This window comes from Glycine soja, chromosome 7 (assembly GCF_004193775.1).
Source record: "Glycine soja cultivar W05 chromosome 7, ASM419377v2, whole genome shotgun sequence".
NCBI lineage: Eukaryota > Viridiplantae > Streptophyta > Magnoliopsida > Fabales > Fabaceae > Glycine > Glycine soja.
The window spans coordinates 39,804,038-39,820,820 of NC_041008.1; the positions used below are offsets into that span (position 1 = coordinate 39,804,038).

Sequence of the window (16,783 nt, forward strand, 5' to 3'; positions counted from 1 at the left end):
GTGTACGTCACTGTGCACATCAGGAATCTTGCAGAGACACTATGCGTGTCACTATGCACGTTACTGTGCACGTCAAGAATCATGCAAAGACATTGTGCACATCAAGAATCCTACAGAGATGCAGCGACACTGTGTCTGTCAGGAATCCTGTAGAGACATTGTGCATGTCAGGAATCCTGCAGAGACGCAGTGACATTGTGTCTGTCATGAATCCTGCAGAGACACTGTGCACGTCATGAATCCTACAGCGACATTGTGCAAACACTATTCATGGTACTGTGCGTCATAAATCTCGATGCAGACGTGGTACAAACATTATTCATGGTACTGTAGCTACAATTGTCGATGCAATCTCAACCGCTAAAAGTGTCTGTGCGATGACGACCGTTGAATCTATCAGTACAACATTCTCATACCATGATACTATAAATTAGACTAATAACGTATTCTTCATAACGCATCAAACCCTTCACTAGATAACTTTCAATTCACTCTTAAATATATAACTTATTCACATACATCACACCTTAGTATAACCATGTCAACCATAAACCAAACAGTCTCTACCATTGTCCACTACGATGCCGATTGTAACGTTGACGTTGAGTTTAAAGGCAAAAAAAATGTACTTGTTTCAATGAAAAGAGACATGACCTTCAATGCCTAGAAAAGAAAAATCCAACAAAAGATGAGCCTAAACCGAGGTCAAAGCATAACCACAGACATTTATCGATACCCTATAATTGTCGGGTCAGACATGTTCAATTACCAGGTTGTTACCATTAATGACAATGAGGATATTGATGACATGTTCAATGTCTATCACTGACATGAATGCATAGGTTTCTTTGAGTTGCTCGTACAATATGAACAACAACCTTCTTCTACCACTAATGTTGAAACAACCATTCCATCACCACAAATTCACCAAACAACCATTCCATTTCTTTGATGCACACATTGGCTCATACACACAATTGCTTAATGGATCATCAAACTACTATGTGACGGTTCCCTAACTTTTGAACCTAAATGAGCCCTCCGACCTAAATGTCCAACCAACTACTCAAATCCATGTTGCTCAATCTCAAAGTAATGAAATATCACATGACTATCATGCTAAAAACGGGTTGCCGGATGAAGTAGTTGGTGACTTCAGTGACAATGAAGATGAAATTTTGGCGGTCAATGATGACAACAACATCAACGACAACAATGATAATGACATCCAATTTCTTTTCCAACCGGCAACAACTAAAAATGTCTATCGTCCATATCCAAATTGCGTTGATATTGGTGACAACCAAGTGATTGACAATCCCAACTATAGGCATTTTTTGGACCTACCACAACAATCTAAATCACAGGATGGTGAGCTATATGTTGGTTAGCGATTCCGTCAGTTGGAGGACCTCAAACACGCAGTAAGAATGTGGCATATTAAGAACCATGTCACTTTCAAACACAAGAGGTGTGCGAAAGATACATGAGTCTTCTATTGTCAAGCTGAGGGGTGCCAATGGAAACTTAGAGCGTCAAAATGCAAAAATTTTAAATTTTGGGAAATTATAATGATTGAAAGGCCTCACACATGCGTTAAGCCCACCATTTCACAAGATCACAATAAGATAGATTCCAAACTCAAGCAAAAATATCCTTGCAATGGTTGAAGAAAATGAGCAACTAACAGTTCCAACATTCATCACATTCATTAAACAAGAGTTCAGCGACACCATCACATATTGAAAAGCATGACTAGCAAAACAATGAGCCCTCAAGAAGGTATATGCATAGTTGTGAAACCCGATCTGGTCCAATCGGGACTTAATGGCCTAACTGGACCGGATCCACTATTGGATCAGTCACGCAATTGACCTGGAATGACCTGGCCAAACCTAGTTGGTTAGGTACCGGATCCCAGTTGGACCGATCTGACCCGACCGGTTTTACAAAAAAATAAAATAAAATGGACCACCTTTACAGCTCTACGACGTTGTTTTGATGTCTCATTATTATTAATTGTTATTTTGGATTTTGGAGTATGGATGAACTTTTCTTACTCAAATAATGTTATTTATATACTTATATATAATAGATACATATATAATTTTGAATTTTTTAATATATATCGGGTCAAATCGAGTCAATTATTGTCCCACTGGTTGGATCACTGACCCACTACCTCAACTGAGTCAATGACCAGTCGGGTTTAACAACTATGGGTATATGATAATTGGAAAGAGTCATACAACATACATGTCAAAGATCTACAAGCATTGCAACTATTCATCCCTGGAACAATTGTCAGAATTCAAACTATACCTGCATTAGACAAGTCAAGCCAACCAATTCCAAACAAGGTCATATTCCATCAACTTTTTTGGTCATTCAAGGCATGCATTGCTGCATTTGTATTTTGTAAACCCATGGTGCAAATCGATGGAACCTGGCTTTATGGACGATACAAAGGGATATTATTAATTGTAGTTGCACAAGATGTGGCTAACAATATATTTCCATTAGCATTTGCCATTGTCGAGAGCGAGACAACAGATGATTGACACTTTTTTTGCAAAACTTGAGAACCCACGTCACACCACAACATGGTATATGCCTAATCTCTTATAGGCAAGAGTCAATCAAAAGTACATACAGACAACCAGACAGTGGGTGGACAACAGATAACTCATCACATGTGTTTTGTATTCGTCACATTGGACAAAATTACAAAAAACAATTCAAAAGTGAGGATGAAAGGAAAAGCGTCTTGAGTATGAGTAAGATATTTTTTAAAATTTTAATTCACATTATTTTATTATTTAAAATTAAATTGACAATCATATTTATATTTTTTTCAAACAACATGATATACCATGACTTAACCTGAGTTTTTTTGTCATTGCCAGTTGTTACAAAAAGACAACCCATACGGCATTGCCTGGCTTGATCAAATACCAAGGGAGCAACGGACCTTGGCATGGAATGATGGAAAACAATGGGGACACATGACCATTAATTTGGTAGAGTCACTAAACTTGATGCTAAAAAAAATGAGAAAATTTTCAATTACTGCCTTGGTCAAAATCACGTATAAGAAGTTGAGCAAATATTTTGTTGATCGTGGGACTCAAGGTGATGCAATGATTGCCTCTAGACAAGTTTACACACTCATTGCGGCCAAGTTCATCATTGAAGAAGAAACTAAGTCTAACACTCACTTCGTTCAGCAATTTGACCGCCAAAGATTTTAGTTCAAGTTGAGCAAAAAATGAATTCAAGAGAGAGACATCGAATGGGAAAATTCACTGAGGCTGGATCAAAGAACATGTAATTGTGAGAAGCTTCAAAAGCTACTCATACCATATGCACATTTCATTATTACATGTAAGCACATAAATATAGATTACTTGCAATATGTTCATTCAGTGTACACATTGGACTACGTGTCAAGTGTCTACAAAGTCCCGTTAACATACATGTGTCATCATGATTATTGATCATCAATGAAAGACCACAATTATGTGTCAATACAGTTATGAGGAGAAATAAAAAAGTCGACCAAAATCAACAAGAATATGGACTAATATGAATGAGAAAGAAAAAGGTCAACCAAAACATTGTTTAATCTGTGGATTAGTAGATCATTCAAAAAATAGGTGTTCTCACCATCTTGAAAGTTATAGTCAAACAAATTAATTTTCTTTTTTTGTTTATTATCAATGTATTGAATTTTGCACTATATATAAATTAGAAAAAGTTCTTCAACCAGAGTGTTTTTAACTATTTTTATTTAACTTTATTATCTTCTTTAATATATTCTCTAATTTTATTATTTTGCATTAATTTCCTTTATTTATTATTTTTAAATCTTTTAAAAAAATTAAATTTTCTTAAAAATAAAAAATAAATCATGTTGAGAATTCAGGTTGGAGGGACTCAAATTCTTTAATATATAACTTTTAAAATAATTATCATAAAAGTGAACCAAATTTATACTATGAATAGTAAATATATATGTTTTGATAAATAATAGAGGAATATGTATACTTCGGTATTTAATTAATTTTTTTATGTATATTTGGGAAAAAAATTCACAAAGTGGAGAAGGATTTTTATTTTTATTTTATAATTTAAACCACAAGTATTTTTATGGGAGATAAAGATGTTTAGAGAAAATTTTACACACCTATTTTTTTTTACAAAATACAAATTTAATAAATCTAATATTAAAATATGAGATTGTAATTATTTTTTATAAATTTAAACAAATTAATCTCATATCAATAAACTTTAAATGACAGTATATGATGAGTATATATATTCTAATTAAATTCAATAAAAAGAAGTTGTTATCGTGATCTAATCATACGTGGTGATTAGAGAAAGATGAACAGAGATATATCTAGAATGCATTTATGGAGTAGTTTAATTATAACGCATCCCCTGGAAGACTAGGCATTGCAAATTAAGAAAAATCACACGTTCCATTTTTTCTGGTTGGCACTTGCTTTTCGTCCCTTAGTTATTTTATAGTTATAACCTGGTCACCGCCACTGTCTCGAGCCAAGTCTACTTCTATAGTTATATTATATGTTGCTGAGTCAGGTCTTGTTCCTAATTAATCCCATTAATGCATGTAAGTGTGTGTGACCCTATATATATATATATATATATATAGATATACACACACACATACCCACCCAGCATACATATTACAGTGTCCTGCATTAATTGACACTCGTTCATATTCTTTTGTTCTCACACATATATGGAACCGGAGCATTATTTTCCTTGTCCTTCATCATGCTTAACCAGGTAGGCCATCTATTTATGTATGGGTTAATCTGTTTAATTAATACTGTTCTCCAGTCAAAATTGAATTGACCTTGATAATCTGCATAATAAAACTTTGTATAAAGGTCAACAAGACTACGAGATAAAATTCTAATTCTGATTGGAGAACAACATTAAAAGTATGTATAAAATTGTGTCTAAGTTTTGTTCGTAATTTGAAATATATACGTGTAACAAAGGTTTGCATACTATTTTCTTCCTTGTATTTGTGTTAAGTGATTGGTGAATGAATGAAGGTGGTGGTCGAGGGAGACGGTGGCGGTGGTGACCGGAGGGAACAAGGGCATAGGGTTTGCATTGGTGAACCGTCTTGCGGAATTAGGAGTGAGTGTGGTGCTAACTGCTAGAGATAGACAAAGAGGGGAAGCTGCAGTGGAGAATCTCCGAAAGCAAGGCCTTGGTGATTTTGTTCACTTTCTACTTCTTGATGTCTCTGATCCCCTTTCTGTGTTAACCTTCGCATCCTCCTTCCAAGCCAAATTCGGAGCCACCTTGGATATTCTTGTGCGTATTCATTATTTTACTTTTCACATCAATTATGTTTTGATTTAAAATTAATTCAATTCCCCTGTATCATGTCACATGTGCACATGCTACGTACATAAACAAATTAAAGAGATCGATCTAGTGTGTGTTTGGAAATCACTTTAATCCAACACGAACAAACTTTCAGATAAAAGTTACAATAACATAGTTACTTTCGAATTTTTGCATTAAAATCACACAATTACTCTCTTTAAGGTGGTTTCAACTCTAATCCCAACACACCCCTATTGATTGAACTACATCATAAAAAAATCTAATACATTAATGATTGATATACTTTTTACAATAATACCTAACAGAAATGAAATTTAAAGTTAAATTACGTTATTAAATTGATCATAGTTAATTTAACTACGAATATATTGTGATAATTCAGGTGAACAATGCGGGAGTGTCCTACAATGAACTAGACGAAAACTCAGTGGAGCACGCAGAAAGCGTCATAAAGACCAACTTCTACGGTCCCAAGTTGCTGATTGAAGCTCTTCTCCCTCTCTTTCGTTGCTCTTCTTCTTCCATCACTCGTGTTCTCAACGTTAGCTCAAGGCTTGGCTCCCTCGATGTAATGATCTACCTCTATTTCTTTTGTTCATTATTTTATTTTACTAGTTAATTCGTCAATACAGTAGTGCAACTTGATGTTTCTATAGTCTTTCTTTTACATTCCCTTTGTGTTCACTTTCATTCTACTTGATATTTGTTTATAATTTATGTTTATCTCAAAATATTCGTCATTTTAAAAAATTAATTATTACTTTTTTTTGTCATATTAACTTAAAAGAAAAATATATTTTTAAGAAGTATATATTAATTATCTTAAAAGACACATAATATAAAACTGAAGGAATAGGAATATCTCTTTCTCATTACATCTTTCATTTTTTTTCTCTTTTATATTTTTCTTACATTATATATCTTTCTTTTGTTCACACTCATATTTCACACCTTAGAAAGGAACGAGACAATAATTATCTTAGCTTCTTTCTGGAAAAAATGACGAGTGAACATTCGAACTCTAGGTGACACTCAGAGACGACATAAAGAAAGTATTGGAGTGATTTAATTTGGTGTTCACATATAACTACCGGTGCATTGTCTTATATTAACCTAGGAGTAATTAATTAATATTTTTACTTTCATTAAAATTGTTTTAAAATTTCCAATATGACCATTATTATTTGTCTGATTGTCTGTCATGTATGGTAGGTGTAAAAAGATAAACTGACACCTCAAATGGTATTAGACATCCGAGGAAAGAGACTTATAGAACTTATCATATGATAGGAAGAGAAAAATAAAAAATGTTAATGTGATGTTTTAAATAAAGGGATGTTTATTATCATTACGTGTGTCCAAATTATAAAAAAAAAATTATTAAAGAGTGTTAGAAAGAATATGACTGATATATTTATATGCATATGCAGAAGGTGAGAAATGGTGAGATAAGAGCAGTGTTAGAACGCGAGGACTTGATGGAAGAACACATCGATGGAGTGGTGGGAACGTTCCTCAGAGACGTGAGAAACGGAACGTGGAAGAGCCAAGGGTGGCCGTCGTACTGGACGGAATACGCGGTGTCGAAGCTGGCTCTGAATGCATACTCAAGAATGTTGGCAAAGAGATACTCGTACGAAGGAAGTGGGTTGAGTGTGAACTGCTTTTGCCCTGGTTTCACTCAAACCGCAATGACCAAGGGCAAGGGTACTCACACCGCGGATGACGCCGCCGCGCTGGCCGCCACCCTCGCCTTGCTTCCGCCGCACCTCTTGCCCACCGGAAAGTTCTTCTCGCTTGGAAAGAAGGCTACCTTCCTCAACCCTACTTCTAAATTATGATCCCACTAATTAATTAATTAATCAAGATAAATGTTTACATTGTAACACTCTTTTTGTTTCCTTGATCAACTGGCTCGAGTTATCTTAACTTTAACTAATGGTATTAATTTTAAGTCTTGAGCTGCGTTTTAACACTATAGTATGATAGGTACAAAGTGTAACATGAACATTTAAAATGTATATTAAAAGTTATGAGCAGAGCTCAATGCAGCATAACCGTTCCCCGCCACCCATATGCAGAAACATTAACTGCGTGCATTCTACTGCTAAAAATTATAAGATTTTATTTGAATGGTTATCAATATTAAAAGGAAATACACATGCCTTTTTTAAATAGTAATAATGTAACATCTAAATAAATTTTAATCTATCTATGTATCTATATGTGTCTGTGGTAGATTATAGTATATTGCACGACACCATATAAAAGAAGGTATATATATTGCACGACACTGTAGGCCATCGGATAAGACAGTTGTTGGAAGATGCATGATTTTATATGGTTTGTTTTTGGTTTTTTTTTATAGAGAATTTTATATGGTTCGTTACAACTGCTAATCACATGACTCAGATTATTGCGTGCTAATCATGATTAAGATTTCATACGTTGATATCGTATACTTGACTTTTGAATATATGTGCTCCTAATTCTACCATTTGATCGACATATATATGTGTGGTAGTCGTGTGATTCATATTACCAAAAATATAATCCTTCAATTTCATTCATAAAGAGAAGTGAAAAATGTCCTGCTGCCACTCTAAAATTGCAACCTAATTATCATAATTAAGATTTCGTGATGATATTGAATAATTTATATCTTGTAGAATCACTATCTTGACATTTGAGTATATATATGCTCCTCATTCTACCCGTTTGATTGTGATATATATACACGTACCACTTGTGTTGCCAAAAAAAAATAGCCCTTCCATCTATAAAGAGAAGTGTAAAGTATACTGCTATCACTTTTGTTACTAAAAAATTAATCCTTCCATTTAAAAAGTAATAATCTCTGTTTTTTTAGTATACGCCTAAGGTATCTATATCTTGAAGACTAATCCCTTTCCAGCGAAACTAATCTCCTTTTCTCTCCAAAGCAACAATGATATGAAAGAAGTTAATTAGCTAATTGGTTGAATGTCTTGATGAGCTTATGTTGAATGTTGATGTTGATAATTAACTATGACCAGATAAACGTGCAACATGTGTTTCTACATTCAAAAGTATGTGCATGTTGTCAGTGTTGATACCCTATGGCTATGTATCCCATAAAGAGTTTAGGATCAAATATGGTATGATATGATGGTCATTGATTAATTGCCTGATCTTCACATGCTTTTACCTTACCTACGTCACATTGAATAATGGCATACGCAGCACCTACTCAATTAAAATTAGTTAAACCAAACTCCAAAATGTCATTTACCAAAAACCATAAAAAAGGCTAAAAAAATTCAACTCTGGGCCCAAAAATAGTCCAAAATGTCAACGGAGGTGTTGTTCAATTACTCCCTCTCCCCCCAACAATTTGTTTTTCTTTTCTTAACAAATTTCTTTCGTTTTGGTTACAATTTCCAAATTCATTAAGTATGCTTGACAATTATTATTATTATAAATCATAAAGCACAAGGAATGGACCTAGCAACCCATTTTGTTTTTCGAATTACTGTTTTGGGTTTGAACGAAATCAACCCCCAGGCCCACATGAATATCTATGTGTACTGGATAAAAGAAGTCATCCCTTTTTTTCTCTCTCTTTACATCATTTTTTTATTTTAAAAAATATCTTATCTCTTATCTTTAACATCTTTCCTCTTCCATTCATAATGTATTAAAAAATAGCTGCATTATTGAAGCTAGTTTCGGTAATGTGAAATTTTGCATTGCAAGAATTGATTTTTGTAACGTATTAGAAAATAAAAACATTAAGAATGTATGTCAATTTTTCAAAAATGTTTTTATAAAATAAAAGGGTAAATAGTCATTTTTGTCCCTCAATGTATAATTCGCTGATAAATAAAGATGAAAATACAAAAATTAGTCCCTGAAAGTGTAAAAAGTACAACAAATATATCATGTTGTTAACTTCCGTCCGTCACCATTAATAAAATCGCCTACATAGCACAGAAGGATAAATTTGTCACTAAAATGATTGTCGACGTGGATTGCCAGCATAGGAACATATTTGTCATATTTTTTTTTTACTTTTCATCTTCTGACTGCGCTAACAAATGCGTCCTAGAAAAATCAAAATACAAAATTTAGTCCCTAAAAGTCTAAAAAGTATGACAAATATATCCGGACATTAATAATAGATTGTAACTTATTATTATTATTATTATGTGTTTGTAATTTACTGTTATTCGTTTAGTACTTATGCAATATATTTTTGAATTGTCTTCTAATATATATATTATTATTATTTTGATTTCCTCGTCAAACCTTAATTTTTACTGTTAAACAAACTTTATCTTATATTTTATAATTTCATCAAATTTCTCACTTTTAATCTTCAAATTTTATTTTATATCTCAATTCTAACTTAAGTACTCTAATATTTAGATTGAAATTAATATGTCAAGTGTTTCAAGTAGAAAAAACACAACAAGCCGCATGACCAAATTTATTTATTTTAAAAAAATAATATAATCAACTATTTTTTTTTAAAAAAAAACTCTCAAAAATTTGAATTAGATAGAACTAAAGTGAAATTATAAATCTTTTTCCTTAATTAATAAAATGTATATATATATACCTCAAATATAAAATAATCCCCTAGATAAACCTTATGTGCTTCCACTGGAGATAACACTTATTATACATAATATGAATGAAATGAAAAATAGTTAATAACAAATAAAGAACCCAAATAAATTTAAATAAAAAATACAATAATACTCAAACTAATACAGAGGTTAACTTAAAAAAAACTAGTACAGAGATTTTGTTACTTATGGAACATAGAGTTGTATGTCTCGTTGATTTAGGAGTTGCAACGATCTTGCATTCTATTTGACATATTATAGAAGAACATATAATAAAGATTAATAATTAATTGAAGAAACAAAAAATTTTAAGAAATAAAATACTTTTATTTTTTAAAATGACAACTCAATTGATTAAATTTTGTGAGACTTTATTTTTTTGAAATTCCACTTTAGTTTTATCTAGTTTAAATTTTGTGAGACTTTTTAAAAAAAAATAGTTGAGTAAATTTGTTTTTCTAAAATAAATAAATTTGGTCTACAACTGATTGTTTTTTTTCTACTCAAAACTCTTGACATATTATTTTCAATCTAAATATAAGATTACTTAAGTTGAAATTGGAATATGGAATAATTTTAAAGATTAAAAATGAGAAATTTAGTAAAATTTGATAAAATTATAAGATATAAGATAAAGTTTTTTTTAACTGTAAAGATGAAGGTTTGACAAGGAAATCAAAATAATAAAAATATATATTAAAAGACAATTTAAAAAATATATTACATAAGTTCTAAACAAATATGAAAACTAAATTTTAAACACATAATAATAATAATAATAATAATAATAATAATAATAATGATAATAATAATAATAATAATAATAATAATAATCATCATCATCATCATCATCATCATCATCATCATCATCATCATCATCATTAGTCATAATCTATTATTAACATACGACTATATTTATGGCACTTTTATACTTTTGGGGACTAAATTTTTTATTGTCATCTTTTAGGGATGTATTTGTTAGCAGACTGAAAATATGAAAAGTCAAAAAATATTATGACAAATATGCTCATATGCTGACAATCCACGTTGACCATCATTTCAGTGACAAATTTGTCCTTCTGCGTCACATAGACGACTTTATTAACGGTGACGGATTAAAGTTAACAGCATGATATATTTGTCGCACGTTTTACACTTTAAGGGACAAAATTTTGTATTTTCATCTTTCAGAGGCGCATTTGTTAGCGAATTACACATTAGGGGATAAAAGTGGTTATTTACCCTAAAAGAAAATGAATAGGTGGGGGAATAGACAAGTGCAAATAGAATCCCTAAATAAGCTCAATAATATCGATACAGTAATAAAAGGGGCATTGCTATTGTGACTACCAAAATTGGTATTGGCACTACACCCTCAACCCATCCCTTGTTCTCCCTTCCTCTCTTATGACACCCTCCCCATTTTCCTATAATTATGATACAAATTGATTTGATTACTGTTAATAAAATTAATTCATATAATAATTAATTTGATTACGTCTATAAATGATAACTTCTATCCATTTAATTCAATTTTAATTGAAAAAGATAACAATTACTGTTAAAAATGGAAACTTGCAATTAAAATTAATTAAAAGGAGTGTAAAAAAGTACTCAACATAAACATAACTCTCTAGTGTAGTGTGGGGGTGAAAAAGTATATGCAGCAAAATTACGAAAGTATGTTTTCATAGAAAGAGCAATTTTGGAAATAACAAAGAAATTACCCACGTGGGTAGTTTAAATAGTAATTATGGTAGGGGGAATAGTAATTTGTTAATAAAAGTTTAGTAGGCCATATGGCCCTTATTTGAAGCCCAACTCACAATAACAGTTGTCGCCGCCGCACGAAATTAGGGTTTACCGTTCCACTTGACCATCTATAAAACGCAAGACACCAGAAGCACGGTCGTAACTTCGCGTTGTGGCGTCTTCAAAATTGGGTTAGGGTTTTTCTGTATAAATCCAATTCTATTTAGTTTTTATGTTATGCATCTGTTTGAGTGTGCGTTGGTGTTTGTCATTTCATAATTCATAATTTTGCATTGAAAGTGAAAGCCAATTTGCAGAGCAAGGGCGTCGATTAAAAATGGCGCATCTTGCCTTGAAGGTTGGCGAAAACAATGACGATTCTCCGTGCCTATCAAATTTACTCTGTTTTGATGATGGCCTCGAACAAGTCGCAACATTTTTTTCTGTCTTATTAGTCTTCGTTCTTGTTTTATTTTTCCTGAAATTTCTTATTTTTTCCTCCTAATCGATGTTTGTTACTAAAGTTTCGAAGTATTTTTTTTAATATGATGTTTTGGGAATAGATCAATGTCAAAGCCCTTTCGTTTTATGAGCCATTCTTTTTCGTGTAAAAAATTTATGAAACATCAAGGGAGATTTGACAATTATGGTGCCGTGGTTGTAATTTTGAAATGGGAAATTTTGGATGACAAATAAATCAAATTAATAATCGATTGGTAAGGTGGATGATTAGGGTTTTCGAAGTTCGCGTTGGTAACCACTTGAAAATTGATCGAAGATTTTGTAGACTAGCTTCTTACATCTAATGGGTTTACAATTTTTTAAACGGAGTTTATATAAGAAATTATTCTTACCATAAAAAAACCTGGATCACGAGTCAAAGGAAACAATAATAATTTCATTCATATTATGGTCATCTATAAAGCAGATTTGTGCTTGTATGCCAAGTTTGTGTCGGAAGATGACTAAATTATTGTGTCCTCCATGTCGTTAAAACTCATGAAACTTTTTTATTCATGTAGTAACAGTGGAGATACATGTTTTTTGGTTTTTATACAAAATAATGTAGATTTGCCGATAGTATTATGATATTGTAATATTGCACATGTACTACGCACAGACTACTACGTGACTCAAAACAAAAGTTGAGGGTTGGTCTTCATATTAATTTGGAATGAGATTCTTTTGTGGCTATATATCTGCCGAGCCTTTCATAAAATGTGTCATCTTGGCGATTGTATGCCAAGCCTTTCATAGTAAATGGAATCAGATTTGTGCTTGTATGCCAAGCCTTTCATAAAATGTGTCATCTTGGCTGTTGTAATCATGAAAGGCTTCCTCTTACTATGTGCATTTGGCAGCTGCCTAGATGGTACATTTTACGTATTCTGAGTCTTATTCCCTAAACAGTAGACCACATGAGATACCATTTACAGTCAGAAGGTTGAAGTAGAGAAGTTCAAATGTAAATAGAAAAAACTTGTATTTATTTTTAAATATAAAAATGGAATTTAAATAAAATTTCTTTATATCTTCAAAACAAAAGGAGAATTTAGAAACTTTCAACCTTCACACTAGAATTTCATCTTGATCATAAAATTCTCTCATTGATCTCAATTTACATATTTTTTTTATCGACAAATGTTAATGGTTAGTTTTTTGAGAAATTGTATAATTGAAGAACTTGGGAGTGACACTTGTAGATTCATGTCTTCTCTACTTATTTTTTCTTCGTCATTTTTTTTATTATTAACTCTACGGGTTTCTAAGTTCGTCAAGGATAGGTTAGGATGAATCTTGAATTTGAAGTTTTTGTAATTGACTTTTTTTCTGAATAATTTTTCTTGCTATGTTAATTAAGTAATTGACTTCATGCTTAATGGTTTTTCATGATTAACCCTCGTCAGGAAACTCAATCATAATCTAGTTATTGTAATAAAAAAAAATTTGGGGTTTAGAATGTTCCAATTCAATAACCATGTGATTCTTAAGCCTAGAATATGGATAGATTGTATACATTTGTGTGAATTTCCTAAATTTAATGCTCATTACTAATTTTGCTCACATAAGGAATTGGGGTTCATAATTAGGAAGAAAGGATTTACTATCCAATGAGATTGAGATAAACTGAATTAGAGAAGTAAAATGTTAATCATATAATAAGGAGGGATTTAGAAGAAGAAAAAAATTACCTTATGAGAGAATCAAGGTGATTCGAATATCTAACTATTTCCAATTGAATTGTCTAATGCTTTTAATTGCATTCTTCTTTCTTTCAATTAAATTCAAAACCTAAAAGGAGTTATCCTATATTATATTTAAGTACGATTGTGAAAGTGGGGAGAATGGGAGATGATACGAGACCAAGGCACACAGGGGCTCAACCGTAACCCAAACCACCTAATAGGGTGGGGAACAGAGTGAGTCCTTAAGATTTCGTTTCGGGATATGGTGATGGTGGACAAAGGCTAACCCAAGAATGGAGAATGGATTTGATTGCAAAAAATTTGTTTAAGATAGAATTGGAGGATGGAGATTATTTGAGACCTAAATGCTTTCTAGATGATACAAATCTAGAGGACAGATAGAGGGCATGGAAAGATGCAATAATTATCAAACTACTTGGGAAACAACTAATTTTCTTTGCTATGTGAGATAGGCTTAAGGAAATCTGGGAGCTGTAGGGAGGATTCAAAATGATTGATGTAGGGTCTGGGTTCTACATAGTGAAGTTTGATCTGTCACATGATCGTGAAAAGGTTATTAGTTGAGGCCTATGGATGGTTTTTGACCATTATTTGGCGGTGCGACCTTGGGTTCCATACTTTGTGGTATCACAAGTGATGATAAATAGTACAATGATGGATACAATTTCCATCGTTAGGGCTAGAGTATTACAATGAAAGTATATTACTAGCTCTAGTGACGGTGGTGGGTACTCCGATGAAAGTGGATATGAGGATGGTGGATGCAACACAAGGGAGGTTTGCGAGAGTATGTATTGAAATATATTTGAACAAACCAATGATTGGAAGGGTGTGGTTTAGGGATCATTGGTTTCATGTGGAATATAAAGGTTTACACCTCATATGCAATAAATGTGAGTATTATGGGTATATAGCAAGAACTTGTCCAAAAGCAAAAGAGGATACAGTGGTAGTGCAAGATAACTCGACTGTGTAGAGCATTGGGAATCAGGTTTGTGACCTAAACATGCCTAGTAAGAGTGCACCAAGAAACCCTAGCACAAAATCTAGTAATCAAGGAAAAGACGCGATTCATGTGGAGACAAATCAATATGGTGATTGAATTGTAGTTTCAAAATTAAAACAACCAACTAAATTATAGATTGGGGATGGAATATCAAAGTGAAATATAATGGTAGAGATATGAGGAAGGAAAACAAGTTTAACGTATTGGGGAATCATGAAAAAGAGGTAAGTTTTGACTTAGCGCAACATGATGTGGAGCATATTCAAAAGGAAGTGATAATTGCTATATATACGTAATTTGAATATTTAAATCACATAGTAATTATCTAATTTTCCTCTCTTTTATTGCTTCTTTTGTGTTAAAGCATTAAGAAATTAGCTTCTTCTGAGTTTTTATCCAATAGATGTTAAAGTTAGTTAATTTACAGTATTTTTGAGTGATTTTTTTTTGTAGAATTACATAGCAAGAGGCCTGGAAGAAGGTTGAAGAACTAGAGCAACATGCTTAGTGCGTCAACAACCGCTCAACGCAAGGAGTCAACTTGGAGGCCAGGCTTAGCGCGCATTTAACGGCTTAGCGCGATGTCACTTATGTCAACTGAACTTTGCATGTACGCTTAGCGCACACGAGCAGGCTTAGTGTACAGTCAATGTTGAAAAACATGACTATGGTGCTTTTTAAAGGAAAAAAGGGAGAAACCAAAGCAGTTTTTTTTTTTTTTTTTACCAAAAGAATGAGCTAGGGCACGAAAGAAGGGGGAGAATGCACCCACTTGGGGACCCTTCCCTCCATTCTCTTCCACACCTCTTGTTTTCTTTTTGTATTAGTAAGCCTCTCATGACAATGAAGGGCTAAACCATTCATTGTTGGGAGCTCAACAACCAAACACTCTTGATGTAATAATTCTAACTATCTATTTAATGCTATTTTGATATTATTGTCTCTTTTATGTGCTTAATATCATGTTTATGGTTTGATCACCCATACTCATGTAGTATTATAGGGTTTATGCATTGGAAAATGCTTATCTCCTAAGAACTTGAGAAGAACATCTAGGTAATCTATGTTAAGGGATATAATGATATTATTTAGCCTTATTTATACAAATTATTTGATGTAGCTCCTGAGAGATTAGGAGTGAAATTAGGTAAAGAGTGAGGTAATGTGAGGTTAAGGAGAGATTAGGGGGGAAAAGATTAAAAAAGAAAAGAAAGAAGACGAACTTATCCAAAAAAGCAAGGAGTGAGGTTAAGGAGAGTGAGGTAAAGAGTAGTGATGCACATGACACCTAAATGAAAATTCTATTTAAGGATAGTACCTCAAAAGGGGTGCATGTGGGGGAAGAATAAGGAGATAATACAATAAAGTGATAAGGAGAGGTATCCAAATGAGGGGAGGATACCCCAAGGAGATAGAACCTTGTCGGTTCCTGGAGCTGGTAGGACTCAAAGGATGGTAACAATTGAGAAACCAAAACAACATGGTGGGTATAACGGTGGTCCTGGGGCCGGGGGGGGGGGGGGGGGGGGGGTGGGAGGAGGGGGGGTGAGGCAAGTAACTCCCATTTAGAGTAGGTGGTGGATAATAGTGATGAGATGGTGGTAGAAACACTGTCATGAGGTCGGTTTTAGGTTACTTCAATATTTTTTTGTTTTTATGATTGAGTTTAAAGATTTCTCAATGTTGTGTTGAAATATTCAGGGTTTTGCTAATAAGAGAAAATCTCATCATACGAGGGAGTTAATCCGTAGGCATCATCATGACTTGATTTTTGTTCTTGAAACTAACTCCCCTATCTCAAAAGCCAAGCAATT

General features: G+C 32.9%; 1 protein-coding gene, 1 long non-coding RNA gene and 1 other non-coding gene across 3 annotated transcripts; all 3 read left to right on the forward strand.

Annotated features, from left to right (window-relative positions):
* Positions 1-4,685: 4,685 nt before the first annotated feature.
* LOC114419631 ((+)-neomenthol dehydrogenase-like) lies at positions 4,686-7,448 on the forward strand. Its single transcript, XM_028385357.1, has 4 exons — positions 4,686-4,815; positions 5,091-5,358; positions 5,777-5,962; positions 6,825-7,448. Exons 1-4 carry the CDS (start codon positions 4,769-4,771, stop codon positions 7,233-7,235), a joined length of 912 nt encoding a protein of 303 aa, XP_028241158.1. The 5' UTR covers positions 4,686-4,768; the 3' UTR covers positions 7,236-7,448.
* Positions 7,449-11,831: 4,383 nt separating this feature from the next.
* LOC114419633 lies at positions 11,832-15,912 on the forward strand. The gene is made up of 2 exons (XR_003668268.1): positions 11,832-11,947; positions 15,423-15,912. It is a non-coding gene; the product is annotated as an uncharacterized LOC114419633 (long non-coding RNA).
* Positions 12,073-12,194, forward strand: LOC114420824. The gene has a single exon (XR_003668455.1). It is a non-coding gene; the product is annotated as a small nucleolar RNA snoR86 (small nucleolar RNA).
* Positions 15,913-16,783: the final 871 nt, after the last annotated feature.

Bases quoted from the DNA above. Each gene is read 5' to 3' on its own strand.
- LOC114419631 (XM_028385357.1), top strand. From the start codon at position 4,769: ATGGAACCGGAGCATTATTTTCCTTGTCCTTCATCATGCTTAACCAG. The intron at 4,816-5,090 runs GTAGGCCATCTA...GAATGAATGAAG, and splicing joins CCTTCATCATGCTTAACCAG to GTGGTGGTCGAGGGAGACGG. The intron at 5,963-6,824 runs GTAATGATCTAC...ATGCATATGCAG, and splicing joins CAAGGCTTGGCTCCCTCGAT to AAGGTGAGAAATGGTGAGAT.